Source organism: Lissotriton vulgaris, chromosome 8 (genome assembly GCF_964263255.1).
Source record: "Lissotriton vulgaris chromosome 8, aLisVul1.2, whole genome shotgun sequence".
In the NCBI taxonomy this organism is placed as follows: Eukaryota; Metazoa; Chordata; class Amphibia; order Caudata; family Salamandridae; genus Lissotriton; species Lissotriton vulgaris.
Window position 1 is genome coordinate 1,217,841,247 of NC_141696.1, and position 27,588 is coordinate 1,217,868,834.

At 42.0% G+C, this 27,588-nt stretch overlaps 1 protein-coding gene across 7 annotated transcripts in view; it reads right to left on the reverse strand.

The window, feature by feature from the left end:
* NBEA (neurobeachin) overlaps positions 1 to 27,588 on the reverse strand; it is a 1,820,918-nt gene that overhangs the window by 916,113 nt on the left and 877,217 nt on the right. For all 7 annotated transcript variants that reach the window (XM_086935110.1, XM_086935108.1, XM_086935109.1 and 4 more), the window contains one exon: positions 19,902 to 19,963. In XM_086935110.1, coding sequence (XP_086791236.1) covers positions 19,902 to 19,963 — 62 coding nt within the window. The remainder of the gene's footprint in view (positions 1 to 19,901; positions 19,964 to 27,588) is intronic.

The following is a 27,588-nucleotide window of genomic DNA, read 5'->3' on the forward strand; positions in this document are numbered from 1 at the left end:
TAAAAAATATTTCATTCATTGCAGAATTTGATAACATTCTTCAAATCTAAGCCAAGTCCTCAGATGCAAAATGACAGATTAATCTACTGTTACTGTTCTGCACATGCTCACTTCAGTCAAGTTGTCGGTGACAATAATAATAAGAACTCTGTGCACTAAATACAGGACTTCGATGTAATCCGCTGCTGAATGGACAATAGATAAAGTGAGTCCAAGAGAGATAGCCTTAAAGAAAAAATCTCTGAGTTTGTTGTAAGGGCTGCTGGAAATACTTATCGAGTCAGGTGCTGAGACTTCCCTGCCTCCCAGGGATCAGTCATACATTGGACTGGAAGTGCCTGAAATGGTATTTTTAAACTCTAACTGAAACTGTTCGATTCTGTACCGATGTAGCTCTGAAGCACATTTCCTCCAAAAGTTACTTTTAAAATTAGATGTAAACATGTTCGGTTACCTAATTATTTCTATACAAAATCGACTTCATAACACAGTTTTATTTTAAATTGAGTGAAAAAAAAGAAAAACCAAAGGAGGTAATGTTTCCAAGCAAAAATTACAATGCTACACAGACAATCATAAAAAGTTATGAGACGTTCTGAAATTATTTATTGCACTATTATGACTGCCTTTGTTCTTTCCCTTAGGAGGTTAGGGCAGAACACCTAATCTAACCCGGAAGAAGAAAGCCAAGACTACTTTAAAAAGGTCATAAGAAAGGTTAGCAGAATCAGTCATCCCTGCTTGGCTCCACCAATAGAAATCAAGCAGTGGCTTGGATGCTACCACAACCACTGTTTTCAACATATCCACTGGAATAAAAGGGAAAGCGTACCAAAGTATTATAAGGATAACTATGGATGGTAGGATAAGTAAATAAACAGCCTCACGGAAATCTAAGTTTCTGGGGTGTCGATTATCAACCAACATCATTGCTATTTAAGCTGCTAATACTTCGGAAAAAAAATCAACCCGAGGATTAAGGGTCCGGATTACAAAGGATTTTTCAAGTCTTAAATCACATTGGAAAACAAGTGTAACTTCTGCATGAATAACTTTCTCCTCATTTACAAATGTGAATGTTCAGGCAGGCATCTGTGAAATTCCAGTACGTACGTTGCGTGCACATGTGTTGATGTGGGGGAGGAGCAGGGCTTTAAGTGGGCCGGGTCTGAGCACCGGCAGTTTTTTTATGGAGGCCTCGAAACGGGTCTCTATCGGGTTTTGTTATGTGCCGTGGCACAGGAGGTCTAGGGGAAGGGAAATCCTTTAAAGAGAGTCATTTTCTCTCTGGATTTCTCTTCTCTTTTCGGAACTAAGGAGCAGCAACATTGTCGTGGTGTCACCAGTGCTTTATGTGAAAGTGTTTTCAATATTATATACAAGCCACTGTTGCTGCTTATTTATCTTATGCAACTAACAACCATTGACAAAGCCAATAGTCCTGACTTGTAAGTATGATGTTACTTGTTGTATCATATATCTGGATGCAATGACAGAAACAACAAAATACAAGTCGGCGGCAGACTACACTAAGAACAAACTTTTAGCTTACGTGTTTTTAAGCCAACCCTTAATTACATTAGCCACGCCCCTTGAGAGACCCCCAGTTTTTTCATCCCACTTAATGCCCTGGGGAGGAGTGAGTGTGTGTGTCTTGGTATGCACGGCACTCATCATTTTTTTTCCATGGACTACATTTGTGGGTGTGTCCAAAGTAATGCCAGAAGAGTAGAGAGGGAAATTCCAGAGAAATAAGCTACATTTCCAATCAAGTGTAAGTTAGTGGGTATGGCTGTTTGCCAAAGCAGGTTTTGTAAATAACACAAGCAGATATAATCTGTGGTTAAGCATAGATATAACAAAAAAAATGTAAAGGGTGCTCTCTGTCTAAGTAGCTATTTGGAAAACTACTTTTCATAATGTAAAGGTAGTAGTAACATTGTGAACCAAAAGTAACATTTTACTTCTGAGTGTATCACATTGTTTCAGAATCATAGTATTTTTTTTGCACTGTGAGCACTCAGTGTTGCAGACTCTGGAGTGAGCATTTTCATTTCTGCAAGAGCTCAGGAGTAGGCCTGGTATTTTAAAGTTGCCCTAGTCCACAGCTAACTTCATATTTGTTTACCCTTTCCTTGCACTGTAAATTGAAGTTCATGGGTGTGTACACTTCATCAAGGACTGTTATGCTAAAAGCAGTGTCTATATGTGCATGCACAAAGTTCCACCATTGACTCTGATCATTTCCTGTAATATTACATATCTGTGTCAGTATTTATTATGTAGAGAGTGAGAAACTAGAAAATGTTTTTTTATAAAGCACACCTGTTAGACCGGACATCTTTTGGTGAGGTTGTCATGACTTTGTTGCGTTCTGACCTCCTGTTTTTGACTGTGTGCGGAACTTTGTTTTTGCTGGCTTTATGACCCTGTGCACTTTTTCACTGCTGACCAGTGCTAAAGTGCACGTGCTCTGTGTCTAAAATGTAATGGCATTTGGTTTCTTCATGGTTGACATATCTGATTTACTGATAAGTCCCTAGTACAGTGCACTACATGTGCTCAGGGCACATAAATGAAATGCTACTAGCAGGCCTGCACCACTGAATGTGCCACCTACATGAGTAGCCCTTCAAACATGTCTTAGGCTTGCCACTGTAGAGCCGGTGTGTGCAGTTTTAAACAGCCATTTCGACCTGACAAGATAACCTACTTGTCAGACCTAAACCTCCCTTTTTATTACACACAAGTCGCCCGTAGTAAAAGATAGGACATGTACTTTTTAAGATTTACATGTTCTAGTAGTCAAATACTCTTACATTTGTTTTTCACTACTGCAAGGCCTATCTCTCTCATAGGTTAACACTGGAGCTACATTGTAACATTTTACAAGGGTAACTGCCAATTGGGAAAACAGAGGAAAAGAAATTATGGTGTCTCTGGACTCACAATTTAAAAACACATTTTAGTGAAGTTGGTTTTCAAATTGATGGTATGAAAATGCCACTGCTAGAAAGTTGCAATTTTCTTACTTTAACCTTTCTGTGCCTTCTGTCTGTCTCTGAAATACACATCTGGGTTGGGTGACAGCTGGGTTTTGTGCATTCTTTCTAGACAGTCGCACACAAAGGGAGCTGAGGTGTGCCACTCACATCCTAATGGCCCATCACCAAGCTGGTATGTCTTCCTGACTAGAGTGAGAGGGAGGAGCCCTTGCACCTGAATAGGGATGTGCCTGTCCCTACACAAAAAGGGTTGCATACCCCCCTGTGGTGAGTCTGGAGACTGGGCAGGAAAGTGCAAGGTCTTGTGCACTACAAAGACCTTTCTGTGATGTCTCTGAGGCCTGCAAATTAAATACTACTACTGGTCCTGCTTATTGTGCCATCCACTTAATTAGCCCTTTAAAATTCAGACCTGCCATTTTAGCCTTTGTGCAGTTTTAAACTGCCAATTCGATGTGGCAAAATAAAGCCTTTTTTCCAGGCCTAACTAAACCTTCCTTTTCAATACACACAAGTCACCCCTAAGGGAGGCCTTATACAGCAAGTAGGGATGGATGTAATGTATTACATGTCCCGGTAGTGAGAAAATGCAAAACATGTTTTTCACTACTGCAAGTCCTATCTCTCAAATAGGAGAACATTGGGTTGCCTTATTTTATGTAATAAGTGATATCTTTTGCATAGGAACAGGTAGAAATGTCATGTTTGGTCTCAAAAGAATTGTAATCTAAAATCCTCTTAAATGATAAAGTCGGATTTTAAGTCACAATTCTGAAAATGCCACTTTTAGAAAGCTGGCACATTTTTGCTCTAACCATTGCTGCCTGGATCCCATGACTGTGAATAGTTGCCAGTTGGCCGTTGTGTATTCCTCCCAGAAAGTGAGACAAAGAGGAAGTAGGTGTTGGCAGGATGGGAGTAGCAGAGCTGGTCCCTGCCCCACTTATTTTTCAAAGGGGCTGCACCTCAGCACAGTCAAAGAACTTGACACCAGTCTTTTGTCATCCTAGACCGTGGTGGGGAGAGGGTGGGGGGGGTGGCAGGAGTCTAGAAGTTTCTCTCACTTCAAAAGCATGCAACATGTATAAATACAGTACCCTCAGACCAACTCTTCAATTCAATACAGGCCGGGAGGGCTGCCTTGTAATGCAGATGACTGCCTTGCTACTTGAGGCCTGCTTTGAACCTCATATCATTGCCCTGCTGCTTGAGGCCTGCCGTGCAGTTTGATCCCAGGACTGCCGGAGCGACTCCAATCACTAGTTAGCTGGCCTCCTGTTCTGAGATACAGAGATACACAAAGCCTGAACAACTTGCATCTGGATCCTCCAAGTGGTGCCAACTCAGTCCAATACCCTTGAAAGTGGTGCTAAAGGTGCCTAAACAGCCAACAGCCGGATGGGTCAGCCGCTCCTTTTCTGTAGCAGCCACTAACATGGGTCTTCTAAACTTTTCCACTAAAAAGTGGTCAGAGAACGGCAGGGGACCAGAACCTACCCTATTTCTGATCCAACGTAAGTGCATCTCCATCGGCCTAATTTCACGGTAGCCCCCCACTACGTTCTTCTCCGCAGCAGCAAATTCTGTTTGCAGCTCTTCTTCAGAAAGTTATTCAACCTCATGGTGCCCCCGTGGGCTACAGTCTTCAGGTTCTTGCTGGCTTCCAAGAACGTGACTACGTCCGAATGTAGAAATCTTCACCGCGACTTTGTCCAGCCACTCCCCGATGACGTCTCCTCCTCAGAAACTGCAGGTTGCTTTCCCTGCTGAACTTTACCTTAGCGGAAAATTTTCTTCAAATTTTTTTTATAAGTCTGAAGGTAAGTGGATACCAGGCCAATCCTCCTCGTGTATCTGAACCGAACTCCATTGCAGTTGGCCATAATTTTTTACTTTGCTCCGGTCTTCCGCGACTAGATGTCCTTGGATGGGGCTTTGATCTTTTAAGAGCTCGTTTTCACCAAAAACGTAAAAAATTCATAACTCGAGTTCTAATGATTAGATTTAATTTGTTTTTGTATAATTTTATGTATTAAAATGTACTCTTTTTTCTAAATTTGTGTGGGATTTTTCTTGTGCTGTGTTTTCACTTTTTTATGTTTGAGTGCTGCAAAAATACTTTACACTTTGCCTCCAAGTTAAGCCTAACTACTTTTGTGCCGAGCTACCACAGGGTTAAGCACATTTTAATTTAATTACTTTTGTGGTTCACCATTACAGGGATTGTGGTTGTTGCTAGAGAACGGACTTGACCCCCCTCAACCAAAAATCCAATTTCCTACAATTATCAATTTAGATGTTTGGTCCATGTTTTTAAAGGCATGTAAGAGTAAATAAAAGAGTACAACAGACTTCTCCGTCCACAATTTAATACTTGAAGTCATCTCTTTCTCTGCCAACTCCACATCTGACTTCAACACTGTTAGAAATGGAGGTCTCTAGTTGGCAGAGGTATGTACCTTTGTCCAAGGAGGGACCCTTGCTTCTAGTAAGGGGGATACACCCTTCAGATAACCCCTGCTCACCCCTTGGTAGCTTGGCATGAGCAGAAAGGCTAAAATCAAAGTCAATGTGTAAAGTATTTGTACTCAAAACACACAGTAATACAGAAAAACACCACAAATGGAACACACACCAATTTAGAAAAATAAAGTGTCTTTATCTAAACCAAACAAGACCAAAACGACAACAAATCAACATAGCATTTAAAAACAGTTACTTGCAGATATAGCACTTCTAGAAACAATTAGCTCCACCTGAGGCTATTACATTATCATGACTGGCATAAATCCAAAGTATGGAGCCGACCGCAAGGTGTACGGCATTGAGAATGGAGTTACACAGACCCGCAAACAACAATACCTTGGAAATCATAGTCTATGGACGATGCAGGGCGTCATGGAGGTGAGGTGTCGTGCCGAGGTCAATGCCGGTTCCCTGGTTGTCCGCGAGGAGCCGACGTGTCGATTCTAGGACAGGGGAAGATGGTGGCGTCGGCAGTGAGGCGTCGTTCGGGTGAAGTGATGCGAAGTTGAAGAGTTTGAAAAGTCTCCCTTGTTGGTTATCGGGTCCACAATAACAGGATTCTGGTGCTGGCAGTGATGAAGTTGGTGCGAGCGTTGCCATCAGGGAGGTCGATAACTGCAGGCATCGAAGCTGCTGTGTAGGTGGGGTGGTGCGTCATGCCCTTCATGAGCGGTGCCCCTTGCCTCAGTGCAGGTCGTAGCATCACTGACGGCATCAGAGTTGTTTTTCTTGCTTTCTTTAAGTTTCTTCCAGCTCCCAACAGCAGGAACAACCTCCAGAGGCCCAAAACTGGAATATACACCACCTTGCAGGTCAGAACTCCTAGCAGTGGAGTTCAGGAGAGCTGGTGGTGATTACTTTGTGTCCCTGAGACTTCAGAAAAGGAGGCCAGCACACACAAGCCCTTGGAGATTCTTCATCAAGCAGGTTCTCAGCAACGTTCCAGTCTTTGTCCTCTTCCTTGGCAGAAGCAGCAACTGCACGCGAACCCAGCAAAGCACCTAGCAAGGACAGTACTCCTCCTTACAGCTCTCCAGCTCTTCTCCTTGGAAAAAGTTTCCTCTTGAGTTCAGAAGTGATCTAATTCTCCAGGGTTTAAGGTCCACTAATTATATCCCATTTTGTCTCTTATTCTCTTTGTGGCAATGGTCTCCGAGCCCAGTCCAGACCAATTCTGTCCTCTATGATGCAGCACCACTACAGGAGGTAGAGACAGCATTGAGCAGAGGAGACACTGACTATTCAGGTGTAAGTAAAGCTCCTTCCACCACTCTAAATACAGCCATGGTCTATTCACCTTACCGTATCAATACAGCATCCCTGAACAAGCTACAGGTGGTACAGAACACAGCGGCAAGGATGATTCTTACCATTCTGAAGTATCAGTCAGCCAGGGAAGGGATTCGAGCCTTGCACTGGCTCCCCATCAGGAAGAACATTTACTTTAAGGACCTGAATATGGTATATAAGGCTATGTACAGCAAAGTTTCGCCACATTTGAAAACCATGTTTCAATGGTACACTCCTGGGAGGACATTGAGATCCTCAACACAGATAAAAGTTGTCTCCAAAATTTCGCAGGTCCAGATGGGGCGGCTGCTTCTTTTCTGTAGCAGCCACTAAGCTTTGGAATTCCCTGCCCCCATTCATTTCCAGTACGGATTCCCTCCCAGTCTTCAGAAAACTCATGAAAACTGGTCTATTTGCTTCTTAGTTGGGTTTTAGCACTTCTCTCCTCATCCGTCCGCCCAGCGCCTTGACACCTCTAGGTTTTAGTGCACTTTACAAACATTATCCTTCATTACAGCTATGAGTCCCCCAGGAAAGACAGAACACACCTCAACCCCCTTGTGGGTGTCAACAGTGAATTTACATCCCCAGCCCCTGTTACTCCAAACCCAGACAGTCAATACACAAAACAGCAAAGGCACACAGAATTATTAGATAAGAAAATGCCTACTTTCCAATAGTGCCATTTTCAAACACACAATTTAAAAACCATCTTTACAAAAATATGTGTTATTAAATTCTGAGTTCAGAGAGCCTAAACTCCATTTACCTATCTTGTCCCAATAGAAAGTTACACTTGTAAGATGTTACGAAGTCACTTCCACGTTAGCCTATGGGACAGATAGCCTTTCAATAGTGGAAAATGAAGTTGGCAGTATTTCGCTATCAGGACATTTTAAACACACCAGCACCTACCTTTCACATACACTGAACCCTGCCCATGGGGTACTTTGGGCCTACCTGAGGGGTGTCTCACATGTAAGAAATGGGAAGGTTAGGGCCTTGTAAGTGGGTGCACTTGCCAAGTCGGCATCGCAGTTTAAAACTGCGCATGCAGACACGACAGTGGTAGGTCCGAGACACATTTACAGGGCTACTTATGTGGGTGGCATGACCAGTGCTGCAATCTCACTAACAGTATTTGATTTACAGACCCTGGCAAACAATGTGCACTTTACTAGAGCCTTACCAATAAATCAAATATGCCAATCATGGATAACCAATTATAATCATAATTTACACAGAGAGCATATGCACTTAAGCACTAATCAGCAGTGGTAAAGTGCCCAGAGTCCTACAGCCAGCAAATATAGGACTGGAAAAATAGAAGGAAGAGGCACAAAGTCTGGGAAATAACCCTGCAAAAGGGCCATTCCCAAAACACACCCTTTTAAATAACCAACATTTTTGGGGAAAACTAGGTGAACCCTCATGCTCCAACTAAGACGTACAAATTGAAGCCAAAAACGTTTTTTTTCGCTTCGTTGTCTTAAAGACCTCACTGACAATAAATGCTCCATCTGCAGAGAGACAAAAAACTGGAAAATAAACATAACTCCCAATGACCTCATGCTACTAAAGCCTCTCTGAGAAACACACAGACAGCTCATCATATTGGCCAAAGAGAAGTACTGTACTAACAATATCAATGAAGCTACCACCAGGAGTAGAATGCTCTTCAAATACATCCAGCTCCGCATCAACCCCTCTGACTGTCCTATCCCACACTCTACACACAAGTGCAATGCCATCCACCTATGTCAGTGAAAAAATATAGATCAGACAGCAAAGCGACAACACCAAGTATGCTTCATCAACCCCTTTTCAATAAATCCCACAATAGTCGCCCATCAGAACCCTATCTCTTGCATATCTCGTTGACATACTCAACAGCATCAAAGCCTATTCTTATGAAGCTGATGTCTACCCTCGTCCTTCATTCAAGCTCTCTCCGTGGAAGCATTCTCACCCCTAGGCAACAGTGTCAACACCTCCATCAGACAAGACATCTTCCTAGAAGCTCTCAAGACCGGCCAGATACTTGCACTCTTAAAGAAACCTACACGCACACCGATGATCTCACAAGTTACTGGCCCACCACTCACCTACCCTTCATTGGCAAGATATTCTTAAAAGATTTTCAGTATTGATTGCATAAGGCGGGCCTCTTTTAGAGTAGTACAGTGGGCAAAAAACAGTTGGGAGTGCTACGTAGAGCAATTGCCAGGGGTTAAGACCGTTTGCAAATGCTCCTTCCATCAACTTTTCTGCGTCTGATGTAATGCCCTTACTGGCTAAGGGTATCCTGCAATCTGGGTCCCTCACTTAGGCACGGGATTCAAGCTATGCTTCACTGACAAGGCATAAACAGACCTAAACGGGTCTGGGGTCGCTTGTGTTCTCTTCTGGAGGAAGCATCGCCTGGCGGTTTGGGATGGACTGTTCCATGAGGAGCTGGCTCAGTACTGATCTGCGTAAGATAGACTTCTGTCTAGAGTGCCAGAGTTGGTGAAAAACGATGAGTTAGTATACTACCAAGAGAGCGACTACCAGTGGTTTTAGATTATCTTCAGTCACTCCTCGCATCATCTTTTGTCCATTTGACGAATTCTGAACCCCAGGTTGAGGCACACAATGAGTCACACAAGAAATAGGATGGTGGGCGAAGCACACACACAAAATCAGAAATATTGATCAGGGGGTTTAACACACCCAGAAAGCTGAGGAAATGAAGGCTCCCTCAGCAGCTATCTGGTTAGGTCACACATTTTCATTCCATCAGGGCAGACTCAGCCTTTAAACATCAGAGTTCAATAAAACAGATACCCCCTAATTATGTGGCAGTAAGAACACATGTTTACATTGCCATGAAAACTATCGAAAGACCATAAAAAATATGTTCTACAACGTTAACCTTCACTTGAGCATAACTAGGTAAATGGTGCCAGGCTATGGAAATGTTGTTGTGGTTCGAATCAGTTTTTTACAAACTTTAATCAACACTTACACCAATTGGCTGGGCCGCAATGCTGCTTCTGCACTGAGGTTTGTTTCAATATTTGTGTACTGACCATCGGTGTCAATTCTAATATACCACAGGACGTAGGTAGCAAAATCACTCCGCACTGGTGAGAAATTACCTGCAAGTAGTGCAAAAGCCCCTGGCAATGGTGTATTTTCAGTGATCTAGTCTACTATGGTTAATCCTCTACAGTAGTTAAAATACTTTTGATGACAGATATAGGGCAGAAAATGAAAGGTAACCTCGGAGAAGGTTCCGGAGTTTAAAATAAATAAAATATACCATCAAAATCGTATGCGACAGCATTAATCAGCTTCAGACACAGTACCTCTGAAGGGAAAACCTTTGGAAAGAATCTGGAAATAATTAGAAAATATTATGGCACTGGGAGAAAAAAATGGAGACAGAAAAAAGTTCTCTGAGAAGCGGGTCTGCTAGGCATCAAAGGACGAAATACAGAGGGGGAAAAACAAAACATGGGGCGAATTTCAGAAAATAAATCGTACGGCTTGTTTAAGAGCTATCCCACGAAAGACATTATCACGCCTATGACATTGAGCGGGAGGGAAGAAAGACTGGATAATCAACCACAGATCTTGTCAAAAGAAAAACACATCTTCATCTGTTTGCGGGGAAAGATATTGCACCCATACTGTGAAGACACTGTGCTTTATGTGGCGTGCAGGCCAATATGATTTTTATTAGTTTTTCCTCAGTAAAAAAAAAACATACCTTTTTGGTTCTTTCAAACTGTTTTTACTTCAATATAAAAGGACATATGGAAATTATAATGCGTAAGTCAAAAGAACGGGGCCCGTTTTAGCAAATGCTGTAAAGCGCGCGCTGGGGAACGCGGCGGCGGCGGCAGCCCGCAGCAGGGAGGGTGTCAGGGCCGACAATCAATCACCCCTGTGAAGACCGGTCAGGGGTGCCGCGAATGTAGGCCGCAAAAAGGGAAAGGCGCGTTTCTTAAAGCCAACTGATGTACTTCCCCGCAGAGTCCGTCCAGTGCTTAAGCATATATTTCTCAGAGCCCTGAAATTCCTCTGGGGGAACCAGCCCTGATTGCATATCCTTCAGAGCCTGAAAGCCTGCCCATGTGAAGTGAATTATCCATGACATGTACCTTCAGACATTTGTAATGTGATCAGTGGCGGCTGGTGACATTTCAAAGTGGTGGGGCGTAAATGTTTAGGATGAGTCCCCTGTGCCGCGCAAGTGTAGAAAATGTGCCCAATTGTCATAAGGGCGAGTTGCCCCCACCCCGGGCATTATTTTTTTTTAAAGAGTGGGCAAATGTGCCTTTTCAAGCAAGTTTGATAAAGCAAGAAGGTTAATAAAGGAATTATAGTTAGGCCATCATTAGGACACAAGAGAAAATAAGCCTGTAACACGGTTGTCCACGGTCGTATCATAAGGTAGAATACAAAAAAACATTTAACTAAGTATTACAGAAATATATCAGGACAGCTATTACTTTATGACTGTTAAAACCATGATCCTGATGTCCAACCATCAGCTCACTGAGCCATCATTTGAGTCACCACACTAACTGTATATTGTTTTGTCTATACTTTAGGCAAGAATGTAATTGGATGCAGCACAAGTCAAAATTCTGAAGCAAAATAGTACAACATTAACAAAAGTAAAAATGATGAATGGTGTGTTGATAAGGCATGCAGATGCAGAAGGAAAGTTTTGCTTCATGAGCAATCTTTCAGCTTCTCTTATGCGCTCTTTAAAACATTGGCTTTCTAAATGTTCATTCATTTAATTTAATAAAAGTAGAAATGCTTAACACTGGGAAATCCACAAAGGGAAGGGGGGCTGATGGGTCTGCTCCTATACCAGGTATGAGCAGGGATAAAGGAGACATTCAACCACGAATATGAGTATGAGCAAGAGAAACGCAGTACATACTAATTCTGTGTTTCAACCTTACAAATGATTGATGCTGCAATCTTTCTATTTCAGGGCTGTCAGCATATTTAGAGCAAAGTTTCATCGCACATTAATTAATACAATCACATCCTGGAAAGATTAAGCTACTTTTTGAAAATAAATTTAGTAACACTGTTAAACGCAGAAATCAACATGAAATGATGTGTGTTTTTTTCTTAACAGGTCCCCTTTTCTTACCAATAATGACACTGGTGACCACAAAACAAAGCACAAAACGATCGTTTCTCGAACATATAAGCTTGCTGCTTCTTGCTTGGCTGCTGATTGTTCACTCCCACGTAGGAAGCTTTTGATTCGAAAGATTCAAAGACTCTTTCACCCTGCCTGGCCTCCTAAACGTGATCAGTGACAGTGTGCACTAGTAAAGGATTGTGGCCACTAATTACAAGGAACTGAGGAGAAATTGACTTGTTTCATGTTGTATCTGCAACGCGCGTCAGGCTCTGAATAATTGCCAGAATCACCTTTGTTAGTTAAAGCTCTGCAGTCCCCATCATTAATCAAAGAGACCAGGACATTATTGCACTAAATTATCAGTCAGTCAGTGATCATCACATGTGTGTACAATAATACGAGGGCCGGTCAGAGGGCACGGGTCACAGCTGGGGCCCCCACCCGACTCTTACTTGTTTTGATGTTTTCCAAGCCAACGATTACGAACAACAACAGATTATTAGCCACGACCACGAGCAGTAGACTGAAGCAGCAGGCACAAAGAAAGTGAAACGCGAGCACTGCAGTGCACCAGGGCACATTACCTGACTGCAAACCTCCCTGTCCAGAGAACATTACTAGGAATTGTGGTGGCCGAAATGTGCAACCCAAGACCTGTTTACAGCAATACCTTTAATGGCCTGGTGTCTGACAAGAACTGATCGCCGGCTGCACAGCACAATGGATGGTCTTTCTGTAGGGTCCACTGTGAGGCCGCATGTCCATTTCTGGCAGCTAACAAAGGCCATTTGTGCATTCTTAGCTGTGTGTTCCAGGCAGGTTGAAAGTGCTCTGCAGGAGAACAGGTAAGTGTGTGGGGGTGTTTGTCGATTGAGCAGCAGGCATTGTAATGTAGGGATCGGGAGCAGGAAAGGACAATGTGACAGATCGTTTGTGGCCGGGCAGTTTAGGGGAGCAGATGAGGTGAAGTGCATGTGGGGGAGGTCGTAGATGCAGTGAGTGGGGAACAGGAAAAGCAATATGCGTATGTTGGAACGGCAGAAGCCGGATTTCGGATGGCCTGGAATGCGGGTGATGACCAGGGAAGAGGACCTTTATGGGAACTCGCGCAGCCCAGACTGTAACTTCAGCCAGAGCCGCTGCTCTCAACCTAGCCCATGGCGGGAAGCAGGAGCAGCCAAGGCGGCCCTGGGAATCTACCGCCTGCAGCAACGCTGAGAGTGTGGCATCCATCCTGCCAGCTCAGGACACTACCATCAGTGCAGGGACTCTAGTGCCAGCAGCCTGCACTGATTTTCTGTTTAGCCAGAGTTTTCCGTTTTTCAGCAGTCAATCATGCAATATTATCGAAGTCTCAGCAGTCATCATAGGTTCCTAATAAAACCAGGCCTGATCTTGTCTCTCTGTGTCCGATCCATAATCGGAGTTTAATAACATCATGAGCCGAGCGATGCGTGAAGCGCAGGAGTGCGCTGCGCAGCGCACCGGCTTGAGTGTAAAATGTAAAGGCCGCTGATCGGCAGCCGGGCAGCAGAAATAAAAGATTTGATATCAGTGACTGTTGCAGAAATTAATTTAACCAATTTTCTTTAAGTCTGAGACGGCTGCTTTCACCACTGTTCACGAGCAAGCACACACAGCGGCAGTCACAAAAAACAACACAACATACATGCATGTGAGTTCAGTTACAGTCGCACTCGCACACATAGGCACACGCACATGGGTTCAAGCAGTCACCAACATTACTACATACACATACTAGGTCAGTCATGCAATCATTATCACACACCGCATATGCAAAGACTAGTAGAGACACACACGACACACCACGCACACTGACGCACTTCTGTACTGGATTGTTGTACTGTAAAAAAACGTACTTTTTATGAGGTGATGTGACACTCGACAGACTCGACTCGCTGACTGTATGGAGACTGCAGCTGGCACGCACGAGGGTACATGACAGAGTAGTATACTACACACTCTCCTCGTGACTCTCTTACTCCTCGTCATGTGCTGTTGAGGCACGCCAGGCGCGGTGACGTGCTTACAGCAGCATGGGAAAAATGGCCAATCACCACTTCATGGCTTGACATAAGCCACATGTGATTGGCCATTACAGTGCAGCACTTAGGAAACATCCACCACCCACGCGCGGCACCACAGTGTTGAAGTCTCCACGGTGTCTCAGCCAATCCTGGCGCAGCATTACCAGTGCCACTGCGCCAGGATTGGCTAAAGAGCACGGTCAATACTGCCCATTTTGAGACCCGGGGGAGCCGGGTCCCTGCCTGTTTGCGTGCTGTGGGGGAGGAGGAGGGGGGAAGGTACTACTGGGTGTGCACATGCGTGGGCCAGTCAAAAAAATGGCTAGCCCAAAATGCGCACACACTCACAGACAGTGCCTGCTGCGCTGCCTATGGCTGCGCTGTCACTCATTGCCGAAGCCCCGCCCCCACTGCCTTCCGCGAATCCGATTCTGTCAGGCTTGTCCCGCTGGCTCTCTCTGTCGCAAACTGCCGAGTGCGCTTAGTGAAGCGGATAATTTATTTTTGAAGCCTAGTAGTAATTAGTATTTACTTCCTGCAGCGTGCGGTCGTCCATGGCTAGTGGGGCAACGCCCCAACGCCCCTAATGGACGCACCGCCACTGAATGTGATATTTCATGTAAATGCGGACCATGCCTTCGGTGGGAGCCGCTGGCAGCGGCGCGTTTATTCAGGAGCTCAGATAAGGCACGAGAGGCCGACATGCATGCTAATCTGCAGTCGTTAGCATGGAATTCCCAATATTAAAGGCATAAAAGCATCTAATTTGCAGTAGAAAATGAAAGGAAAACAAACTCTGCATTTCCCTTTCCTGGAAAGCTCCAGTTACCCACTTCCATGCAAACCGGCTCTACCTTCAACACACTACGGTTCACCGTGTCTACGCTGAAAGAACTTTTTTTTAATTTAACCAAAACAAATAAATGAAAGCTTTAATGTTGCTCTTGACTGTAAGAGATAGAATCTTTAGACTTAATCATATTATAGTAAATGTACCCAGGATTAAGGCCTGGCCCTTTTTGCCTGTAAAAATGGCTGACACAATCAGCCTCAATATTTTTCATCTTACACAGATAGTAATAATATGAATAAATAAAAGCAAAAAAGAGGAGCCATAAAGCAAAAATATAAATAAATCAAAGTAAAAAAGATAAGTGTCCAGTATGTCTGCCTCAGAAATCAAAATCAATCGGAAAATATTTTGTTAGCAGTTAAAAGTGCAGTACAGATTTGGTGAAAGATCACAGCCTTTAAAATGTAAACAAAATATTAAATGAAGGACACAGTTGGGGGAAAAACAAAAATGCAAAGGGCCTGTGTTAGTTAGTAAATGGAAGCTGCATTACCAACAAGGCAAGGCGTGAACATCCATCAGATCCTCTCGGCCGGGTGAGGCCTGTCAATGTGCCTTGGCAGAAGAGGCTTGCCCATGAATAAAAGGCGCATCTCCAGGTCCTGCTGGGTGAAACTCTGTCCTTTATTTTCAAACTCGGGTTCAAAATGGCTCACAAAAAAAGATGTGGCATACTTAGCTGACTTCAACGTGGCCTTATGTCATGGGTGACACGCTGAACCAGTTTTGGCTCTTTAGTCAAACAGCAAGTGATTTGCAACCACTATTGCGGTTGCAAAACAATCATACATAAAAGTGCAACTCGCTATTAGGAAGGGGCGCCCTTGGCAATCCCCTTCCTAATATCAAGTCGCAAACTATTTTGCGAGTCAGTAGTAGGTTACCAAATTGCAAAATAGGGTTTGTACATTGCTCAGACCTATTTTGCAGTTGCAAATGGGCAGATTTCCCATTTGCAACTGTAAAAAATGGCCGTACATCTAGCCCTAAGAGTGTTAGCTTTTTCCAGGATGATGTGTTACAGTATTTTTTTATTTTTTGTGTAGCTTATTGCTCTTGTATAGTACATACTTTCAACTGAGTCGCATCTAGAAGTTTATAACGGGCCACAATTGAGCTGTGCTTGTAGTCAATGCAATTTCTCACAGTGCCTATCAGTGGGTAAGAAAGGTGTTCAGATACATGGTCATCCAATCTTTGGCCTCTGCAGACCGCAAAGAGCAATGTTTGGGTATGCCCGTTGCAGTTGTAATTCTACACCAAAATGTGGGTAGGGTGGCACTCTATGGGAATTTTACTTTCCATGTTTAAAACCACACATTTAATTATATATGCCACACCCTTTTTAGGGACCACCCATTTAAAGCCCTGAGTGGGGGGTCTTCAAGCCACTGCATGCAATAGGACATTGGGTAAAAAGCAAGGACTGACTGAAGGTGTCACAATGGGAATAATTCAGCATTGACCCATATTTCATAGGGACCAGTAAAACATTCCAGTTCTGTAACATTTATAAAAACCTCTGCTTTAGGGCTCATGGTTTATGCTGCCACCAGAATCGCTTGATGGTAATATTGTACTATATTACACGTTTTGCATATTCTCTCTCTCTCTCTCTCTCTCTCTCTCTCTCTCTCTCTCTCTCTCTCTCTCTCTCTCTCTCTCTCTCTCTCTCTCTCTCTCTCTCTCTCTCTCTCTCTCTCTCTCTCTCTCTCTCTCTCTCTCTCTCTCTCTCTCTCTCTCTCTCTCTCTCTCTCTCTCTCTCTCTCTCTCTCTCTCTCTCTCTCTCTCTCTCTCTCTCTCTCTCTCTCTCTCTCTCTCTCTCTCTCTCTCTATATATATATATATATATATATATATATATATATATATATATATATATATATATATATATATATATATCGTGTGATCAAGAGACCGGTGGGTCTCGAAACGCGTAGCGAGTATTGAAAAATAAAACTGGTGTTATCTACCCTCGCTCTGAGTGCACATTCAATCCTTTACTGGAACCTGTGAAATTTGTGCACAAATTTACCGGCTTTGGGGTCCGGCCGGCACATGCGCCACCTGACTATGGGAACCGTCCAAGAAGGATCGCTTTTGGATTAAGGATATATTATATATATTTATATATATATATACATACACACACACACACACACACAAAATATGGTATATCTTGTAAGCTTGTCAGTCATGCAGCCAACCATCTGGCTTGGAGAAGTATGCCAGGAGCAGCAAATCACAGCTTAAAAAATCCAATTTCAGCAAAGAATGCACACGGAAGTAGGACAGACACATTTATAAAATGATGCAGATACTTCCACAGTGCACTAAAACTAGCAACATTTCCACTTCCTTCATCAAAGCAGTAATTTCAGTGTCTCTCTTATCCAATCCTAAAAACAGAAAATCCTGAAAATCAAATTAAGCAGCCTGCATTTATCCATAACTCCTCACAAATGCTGGCGAGAAGGGCTTTTAGAGAGGGATCAAGTTTCACACTCTTCCATCTAATCAATAAGGGAGGCTAAGTTTCATCTCTAGGGCTTGTAATGAGAAGAAATCCTGAAGCCAGCCAATGGGTAATGCAAGGTCTAAGATAGGATGATGAGGTAATCAGACCATAGCGTTACACTCCCTTTTTCCAGTGGATGGACGCAGTACCAGAAAGCTAGGAGAGCGCTGTGTTTTAGGGCTGCAGGTCACAGATACGCCAGCTTGGGATGACTAGAAATGGCACAAAAAAACAGAACTATGCCTCATTGGAAACCTCCACATTTCTATGGAACTCCGGTCTTAGCTCAAGGAGAGCTCATTTTTCAAGAGTCCTGCAAGAGTTAGCTTGAAGTCGCTAACGCTTCCTGAGGATTTTTGCCCATTGCGTCTTTTTCCTTCACGTCTCCCCACACAGTGTCTACCTGTGTCAAGAAGGGGGAAAAAAATCAGAGGATGTAAGGCTTTCCTTGTGGCAAGGGGCTGAAGAAAAGGGTACTGTGAAGTGGCAAACAGTAGGTAAGTTCCAAATCTTCACTCTGTGTTTCATAGCTTTATCACATAATGACCACTTCCGCCAGCGACAAATAAAATAAACTGGACCCATGTATGCATTCTCATGTGGCTGGCCATTGCGCAGTCGTGCAATAGTACTTCCAAACTATGTTGTGAACGACAATTCTTAAGGGGGTTGTGGGGTGCACAGTCTCATCTCTTCTGTAGAGTTCAGATGGAGGATGTTTATGGGAGTTTGAGGACTGTATTAAAAGTGGTGGATTCTATCTGCATTGGAAGCATGCATTTACCCGCCCAGGCCCGGCCCAGTACAATGAACAATGCACTCATGTCATAGATCCAGGTACTGCGTCAGGGCAAAGGCGCTAGAGACATATTGAATTTAGGCATCTCATTGTAAAGATTTGCACTTGTATAATTTGAGTTTTTTAGTGTGGTTATTTGAGGCGGTTTACTGCCCCTTCTTTCAATAATTCAATTTATTACTATTGTGTTCATGCATATATCCCTTTGACTTGATCTGCCTGTATGACAGGCCTCCAAATGATACCTTTTGGGCAGGTGCAGCAAAGCGCAAAACACTAGGTAACCAAACTCTGGGGAATAAAACAATGTGAAAAAACCTAAAGCACCTTTTTCAAAATTATAGGTTGTAAATTAGTGTAGGTATGAAGATCGTAGTGATTACCACCTTTTTTCTCTCCCTCGCGATTGTGCTGCTCATTATTGTTTGACAGTTTGTTAATACTAGTGTATGTTTTTCATTGCTTCTTTTATTGCTGTACGTTTGCCAATGCTTTTTCAATGAGGATATTCATGTACGCTTTATCAGTGAGACTTGCATTGCTCTGTTCCACTGATGTACAATACACGGTACAATACGAAGTTTTTCTTTTTAAGGCTTCTGTAAATATTTCTACATGACACCATGGTCATACATACCAGTGTTTGATTTGAGCTGTGGTTGCAGGTGGGGTTCACCCGAACTCATTTTTGGGGACCAGCACTTATTTTTCCTCAACAGTTTTTGACCCAGAGCAAAAGAGAGAAAACCACAAAAGACAGAAAACCACAAACGCAGATAAAGAGGAGGAAGAGAAAGAGAGACTAACAGTGACAAATTGAGAAAGACAGGGATAAAAAGGACCTCTATCAGTGATATACAGAGACTGGAGTTGTAGGGTGGTGGATTAAAGAGGCATGAGTTGTAATAGCCCTGCTATTCGCTTGGTCGCACTGGCCTACAAGGCAGGTCCAGATGGGCTTGTCTGGCAGGTCAGTGTGAGGGCTGGATTTTCGGATGGTTGTGGGTCTGCCTTGTGGTTTGGTTAACTGGTTTTTATTGTTGACTTCCCTGATATTAAAACAAACATTACCTGCAGCAAACTCAAATGCATGCAGTCTTCTGTACTTTGCAAAATCTTTATAAGTTCAAAACTGAGGGGAGCGAGCGGCACAGCGAGACCTGTACCGTGGAGCAACAGTGTTTTTGTTACATGGGTACTTTAAAAAATGCTTTTTCACAGGCTGTTTCTACCAATAGGCCAAACTAGGCGGCCGCCCAGCTTTACTTTCGTAGGTTCAAATTTAAAAAAAATGCCCTGTTTGCCGTCCCAGACTTTTTGCTGCCCTAGGCGGCCGCCTAGTTTTGCCTAAAGGTAGAAACGGCCCTGAAACTGACCCAAATTGCAAATATGGGCCTTTTTTTTAGCTATCTGATTCAGTAATGGGGGCCACTTTAATTTTGAAAACACAGGCCTACATTCTTTCCAATGCCTGCTCAGGCTATTCAGCACCCAGACATTAAATAGCCCCGGCCGCAAGCTTCTGAGCAAAACTTTGGGTCCTGGCATTTATTCTTTTACAAATTAAGCACTGCCAACAAAATACAAATAGAAATAAGGAAAAAACGTAGAAGATGTCGTCATTTTAAGAGGTCAACGCAACTTAGCTTGAGCTCATTTACACACAATAAACAGTTTGGAAAAGTCCACTGATAGGGGTCTTACCTGCGAACACAGCAGCATCACAAGCTCTACCACCGAAGTACTCGATTTCATGCAGACAAGGCCTAGAAGAAACATGGAAAGGTTATGCATAACTTGTCGCAATATTTCACTTATAAAAACACTGTCAGACATTCAGTTCAACAAAACAAATTATCATAAATATACTGTTCTAAGTATCATTCTACTTAAAGACACACCTACACGTGTGACATTTCAGACTATTCCAGGCCACCCAAAGCTATAATAATGGTGTGAGCGTCCAATATTATTAATTTAAATGTATATTGAATTATTAAGACTGTTGATGTGCTCATCTCAAAATTTGACAGACAGTGCCATCATGTGGTGGACTGTCACTAGAGCTAGTGCTGACAATTACCTGCCAGTGCAGAGCACCAGAAACCGCCGGCTCAAATGAAGCACTAGGCTACTGGTTCAGTCATCCCTTCTCTGTGACGGCATTCTGTCCACGCACACTGCTGTGACCTACACAGAAAATAATCGCCTTTTGTGGCGGGAACTGAAGGGCTAATGTGCCGTTCTGTTTTTAAAAAAATACATAAGATCCCTCTACTTTTTTATGAGCACCCAGCAGCAAACCACTGCTATTAGGCCTCCACTGATGCTTGTTGTGTGCAACATCTCGTTCAGGCACTGCAGGCAGCACCCATCTTTAAATGAGTTTTAAAACCATAAAAAGATTCTTTTCTGTGCATGCTTAGGTACACGCATGGGTGGCCAACATTGAGTTGTTCTAGTAATACTTTAAAGCAAACAACATTCCAAGATGTCCTCCCATGTGTGTGCATGCATGCACATGGCCAGACATCTTTCAATGGCTTTTGACAAAGTGTAGCAAAAGCTATTATAAGATTACAGCCTGTGAGGCTTCACTCACACAAGCAAGGGCATCCATTTTTAAATGTTATTTGTTATACTTTAATAAAAAGGTATTCAAATGAAACAAACATTGAAAAAGCCATAAGTTAGACAGCCAAAGCTTGTTACTAAGTGCAGTGACAGAACCCCTATTAGAGTAGTCCATGAAATGGCATCTTCCCTGTGCCTTAATAACAGGAGAATATGTCTTTGGCATATGTACTTTCAAGCTAAAAATTGGCTTAAAATTCTCTAGGCAGTCAATTGCATACCTGCTCACATCATAAATATAGTAAAGACAGCATAATTGAGCAAGACCATTCCTAGACAATGACAGCGGTTCCTTTGAAGGTATAGATATCACCACTGGTTGGCAGTGATCTATAACTAGCATTTTCAATGCAATAGTCTCCCTAGTGTGCTCGTTTTAGCGATTGGCATTATAAATTATAATGCTTTTTATTTATGTGTTTTAAACCCAACACATACATAAAAGATATTGGTATTTTTAATGACAATAACTCAAACTCTTGCAAATGCGAGAGCACTTTAATATTGGCCACACCCCTTTCTTCAGACGCTGCTCACCGTATGAAGGTTACAGTGAGCACCGTCTAAACAAAGGGGCACGGACAGTATTAAAGTGAAAGCGCATATGGTGCGCTTTCATACAAAGCAAAAATAAAAACATTTAGAAACGTTCTGCGCACCTGCTGAAGTGAAAGTGGCCTGGTCTATTAATTAATAAAATAAATAAGTGAAACGCTTATGCGAAAGCAGCCTCCTGTAAAATAAATAGTTAATTGAGCGCAGCCGCTAAACTCAAAGTGGACCATTCCGTAAATAAAATAATTGAATAAGTGCCACTATAGTTAAAACGGACCGCACAGTATGTAAATAAATACAGTAGTAAGCGTGCGGCGTGCTGTGATGTGGGTGAAATACGGGAAGAGCATTAAAGAAAATAGTGCTCACCAACTTTTTTTGCAGACTATGTAACAACACCAGTAAAAGGTCCAGTACTTAAGGACGGTAACAAGTGGAGACAAGGCAGTACCAAGGAGGGACTAACAAGCCTCATAATGAATCGGAAGCCAGCGTTTACGAAGGACAATGACACAAGCCAATTAAAAATATAGGCGGAGAATGAGCGCAGCTTTAAAGCCATACTCCACTACTGCATGCCTCGCAATAGCGCATACACTGCCCAGGCTCGACCTAAAGATGGTGCTCTTCTGTCCATCAGAGTGGCAGAGATAATGCCCTTCACCACCCTGATAGATTAAGTAAAGACTTCCATAAACTAAATCATACCCTTAGTCTTCCATTCTTCCCAGATTAGTAAATTGAACACCTTTAAATTAGGAAGTACTAACAACTGGTATTTATAATGCTTAGAAATGACTGAAATGTGCTTTACTGTGTTACACTGAAACAGGTTATAATTATTACTACTTATGTATGCAAACAACACAAGCTGTTGTTGAGACCTACGAGTTAGTAAAACTGTTCAGCATTTGTATATTGGCTGTGAAGGTACACTCAGTCAAAAACTCTTCAACCCAACACATTATCTGTTTTTGGCAAGCGCAATTCATTACCGAAGCAGCAACTATGCCTCTATCATTGAGGGTTACATTTTATGTTTTCATTTAAAGTTTTTAATACATCTCTGCAAAACCCAAAATGACGGCAGATTGTTTTACAATAAAACGTCAGTTGTGAGGACTGGAAAAGTTTGAACAGTATTTGACAAGCGAGCAGACATAGCAGTATATATAGAATAGAAGGGTAGGTGAGAGTTATACATTTGGTGACATTAGTAATAAAGGAGTAAGGCTCCAGTTCTGCACCACACGAAGAGTGAGGCAGTGACCAGATATATGTATATGTGTGCAGTCATCCACGTCAGAGTGTGAGGTGATTTGGGCATCTTTTATTGAGGATTCTTTATTTTGGATTTGAAGATAAGATATGAGCGACCAAGTCTTACATGGCTGAAAAGTGTAAGTCAGACCATCGGTACAGCCTACAGATGGTTCATTTGATGGTAGGCATTGTTTTCTGAAATGAGGGCTTTTAAAAAGTAAAGCCGGTCTGTTTCTCAAGTGTCATGTTTTTACCAGGTAATTCCATTTTATGTGTGAGAAAAGTGTGCATTTTAGCATAGGCCTTTGTATGCGAGACATGCTATCTAATTAGAGATTTCAAATGTTAGCCACTTTTTGAAGTTGGTATCAGGCGTGATTTAGTCAAATTTCCTTGAAAAGGAGATCATCCTCATTTCGGAGTAATGGATAGCCTCAAAAGTGGGAAGGCAGGATCTGTGTGAGCTATTATCATCATCATCATGTGCACAGTAGATGTGCATTCATTCTTTGGGATACATTATCTGATGTGAGTGCTACATTATGGGAAAGGAAAAGTGTGAAACTAAGGAATCCATTAGAAGATGAGGAAAAAGAGACCCATGACAAGGAAAAGTTATGAAAAGATATCACTTTCGGAATGACCTGGTCCTAAGTAGTCAGTTCCAAATCTTGAATGTTGAGAGATATTATATTATATTCCGGTTAAGAGAATGTGAAAAACTCTGTGTGAACAGATCTAAACTAGACCAAAGATGTGATGTTAAGGATTGGAAAGGAATGAGCATACAACAATCGTCGGATATTCCTACCTAAGATGAGGGTCCCCTGCATTAGATAAAAAATGGGTAGAGTGATTTTTTAAATGTCAGCAATTATAGATCAGTAAGAGACAATTCTGCTGCACCCATTCCTAAGGCTGCATTTCTAAGAAAAATAAAAAAACAAAGTCGGCAGTGAAAGACGATAGTTTGCTTTCCTCAGGGGTTGATTTCTCCACCAGATACAACACATCTGACACAGAGTAAGAAATTCAGGTTGAATCAACTTGATTGAGGCTCAGTTAAAAGGAATGGATGTATAGTTTGCAAATTCTCAGGTGGTCCAGGATGTTGTAGTGAGAACTTGGGAACCAGAGATGGTGAAATTCCGTCTCCAATTATTCACCCACGTCATCATGGGGTAGAGTGGCCTACTTGATTTCTTTTGAGTCAAACACCTTTTTAATACCTATGTGGTCCTTTTTAGAGTTTGAGACTCATTTGGGTCATTTAAAGGCTAATGCATCAATATAGGAGAACAGCTACGGCATCAATGTCCTGTTGTTTGATTCTTCTGTTAAGTTAAAACAGAACTTGGATTGGACGACGTTTGGCACTTTATTGTGGTTAATCCAAATGAAAATGCGAAACCCTTTGAGACTTGTACTAACTCTCTTTCAGGGATTTCCATGCCTTTGATAAATTCTGTGATTGCCCTAATGTCTCATCATGGCAATAAAAGTGGGTTAAACTACCATTTAATTTAGCAACTAGGTGGAACAGTAAAGAAGAATTTGTGTAACTTCCTTTATATCTCTGAAAATGACATATATTAGTCAAGTCTCATCACACTTTCCTTTAGCTTTGGGGACCTGGAATAATCTGAACTGTTGCACTTGCAGGTGAGAGAGATGGTTAGGGGTTGATTTGGTACCGCCGTTGGCAGTGATGTCACGGTCAACCTGCAGTGACCCCATGATCAGGGCCCTGGCAAGTATTATTTCACAAATTGTGCACTGATTGAGAGAGGTGCCTTGGCTCCCATCATAGGATGGTTGTCTTGAGTAAAGCATTCCAATGGGCAGAAGGCGTGTGCTGAAACTGAAAATGAGTGGTTGTATTGCACTGTTTGCCTTGTGGGAAAGCTTATGTTCAATACAGTAGGAATGAGTCGGGTATTGTGGCAAGGTCTAGCCTGTTTAATATGAAAAGGTATATTAAAAGCAGTAGGACTGAGGTATTTATTGTAAAAAGTCAACAGGCATTTAAGGGCTGGTTGTTCTTATTTCACATTAATTGCTGAAAAGAGATTTTGTTATATGAAATCTCACGGATTACCATAGTAGGGAAGGGTTTTGGTGTTGGTATCCCCCTCTCACAAATGGTGCCGATAGAAGATCTGCCCTATGATAATCCTTGTTATGCCCTCTTAAAAGAGAGGGTATTTTGCTTTGCCATCTGTGATTTCTTCATACATTTGTATTTTCTGAACCATACGTCTGATGGTTGACTTGTGGGAAAATTCATGCTCGATACAGTAGGTCTGAGTTGGTTATGGGCCCCCTTTGTTCCATATTGATGACAAGCCAATGATAAGGCTATTGGTTCCATTTGTTCCTTATTTTACCCTGGCTATGGTCTTGTAGTGAAGCTGTTGGAGGGAAAACATGAGCTTCCTGGATGCCCTTGTTCTCTAAGAGTGGACAAGACAAGAGTTCTGTCAACCAAAATCAAATGCTGTTTTCAGGTCTATGAATATCATGAACAGAGCAGACTTTTGTCAACAATAACAAGGACTATTATTATTATTATTAACAACAACAACAAAAACAACATAATGCCTAAATGACAGGTCTAAAGTTACCACTCCTTTCCTTCCACAATCCCGCTTGAAGAATAAATAAATTGTAGTCACGTGGTTAAGGACAATTTACAATAGATCTTCCCTACCCGATCCAACAATGAAATTGGGCTATAGTTACCTGGATCTGAACGTGCTCTCTTTCTAAAATAGGGACTGTAGTTTCTGTTCTCTATGAACAGGAAACTTCCTCAAATTTCCAAACCACACTGAAGACATCTTTAAGAGAGGGGCCTGGACTGAGATAGTAGTTTGGGCGCCATCTGGAGGGATTCTGTCCAGTCCTTATAATTTGTGCTGTCTTTGGCTATCTATCACCTTAGTCACTTCTTCTGTGAATTCAAGATCCAGATTTAAACCTGTAGAACATTGTATGTATAACCCTTTTTTCAATTTCTAACTCTGACTTAATGGCTTTCTAGTATAATCAGGAGAAGTGTTTGATCCATTTTGCAGGGCTGACTCCTGTATTGAAAATTGTAGGGGGTCCCTCATCTGAATAATTCAAAAAATGTTCTTGAATCCTTGAGTCATAAGGCAGTTTTAATAAAACTGCAATCTCTGTATTGTAGCTGTCTCTTTTTAAGCTTAGGTACATGTTTACAGCCTATCCTTAAATCTTTAAAGGTCTTCTCCCTCGTTAAATTCAAATGCCTTGCTTTCAATTATTTAGTTAGTGCCTGTATTGCCATACAGCTTTCATCATCATACCATTCTAATGCATTAGAGTATATCTTTTCTAGTTTCCTGGTTAAGGGTTTGCTTGATGGATACTAAAAGGATCAACCTTAATATATCCACATATATATGAATAATTTAAATTTTCAGAGTTTTAACTTGGGTGATGTTTTCGCTGCACTGTTCCCTAAAAATCTCCATCTAGTTTATAGTTCTGAACATCATAAGTAGCAATTCAATTTTCCTACAGTTATACTTTAATACCAAATTGGAGTATGTCAGGAGATGTTCCAGTTTTGGCCTGGGAAGTTTAAAGCCCGTAGCAGAGGTTTTGCAATTAGTGGGTCAAGATCACTTTCAATCCGCCTTTCAACATGCCGATTGACAATAAAGTGCCAGGACTCAATACCAACTAAGGTATAATCTGTTAGGCTGGCACAGTTGCTAATTCTATAGGTTGTATTTGCTGGAGTGTCTGTTGAAATTCAAGCATTTAAAAAGTGAAGACCACATGATGCCATCTTGTAAGTGTCCCTCTATAGTGCACCTAAAATCATCGATGAAAACTTTGGCTCATCCCATACAATTCCCATGCAATCGCTCCATGTTGTTTGTTGTTACAATTTCCACGTACTAGAATACTTTTTGTTTCTCTTTTACTTCCAGCCTAATTTGTTATTAACCATAGTTTATTAATTACAGATTCTAAATACTCCAAAGATAGGCATCCACTGTTATTTTTATCAGGAAGAACATATACGTTAAAGATGTCAGCAGTCATGGTATCGCTTCTCAGTGTTATATATTGCAAATTATTATTAACAGAGTGGCTAACGTCCATGCTTGCTGCAAGAGTGACAGAAATCCATGTGGTTAGACCATCTTTTGGTCTGCCCTTCTAGAACTTAGGGCTGGGGTACACTATGATGTATAGACATTTAATACATTTTCTTTCATTCCCCATGTTTCCTGTAAACAATAGATGCAGAAGAATTTCATAATTTTTGTTTTTTGTTTTATCTTAGTCATGTTCCAACTATGGCTGCTTTTCTGCATCCTTGTTAGAGTGGTTGCTACCCAGTCCCAGTCATCATTATTTTGCCAGCCTTTACTGGATAACTTGCTGCTACTGTTTATAACCTGAATTTCTATCTCTCCAGTCAGCTGATAAAGTTTGATCTTCAGATTTAGTAGATCATCACCAGCTATGTAATTTGTATTAGGCCACCATGTAGATCTGTAAGGAACTTTAGCATTATACAATTCACAACTTGGTTTTCTTCTCACTCCTTTTGCTCCAAGATTCTGGGGTAGCGTTCCTCTGCTCTTGAGTCACTATTTATGCCCGTAGTCACCAGAGTCTCTTTAATTGACACTATTATTTTAGCCAGGGTATGGTTAGACTGTGGGGTGTGAGCGGACTCTCCTCTATAGGACTTTTTCCAAAAATGTACCTGTTAATATATTGTTTGAAGATACATATTCCAAGGTTGTCAGTTATTTGATTCATTTCAGTGTTCCCCCCACTTAAGATGTCATGCTTTCCCCTGGATGAATACAATCGTCTGAAAATGTTGGTGTATGTTCAACCACTTTCAGCGGCACCTCTGCCACTTACACAACCAGATACCCTTCACAGA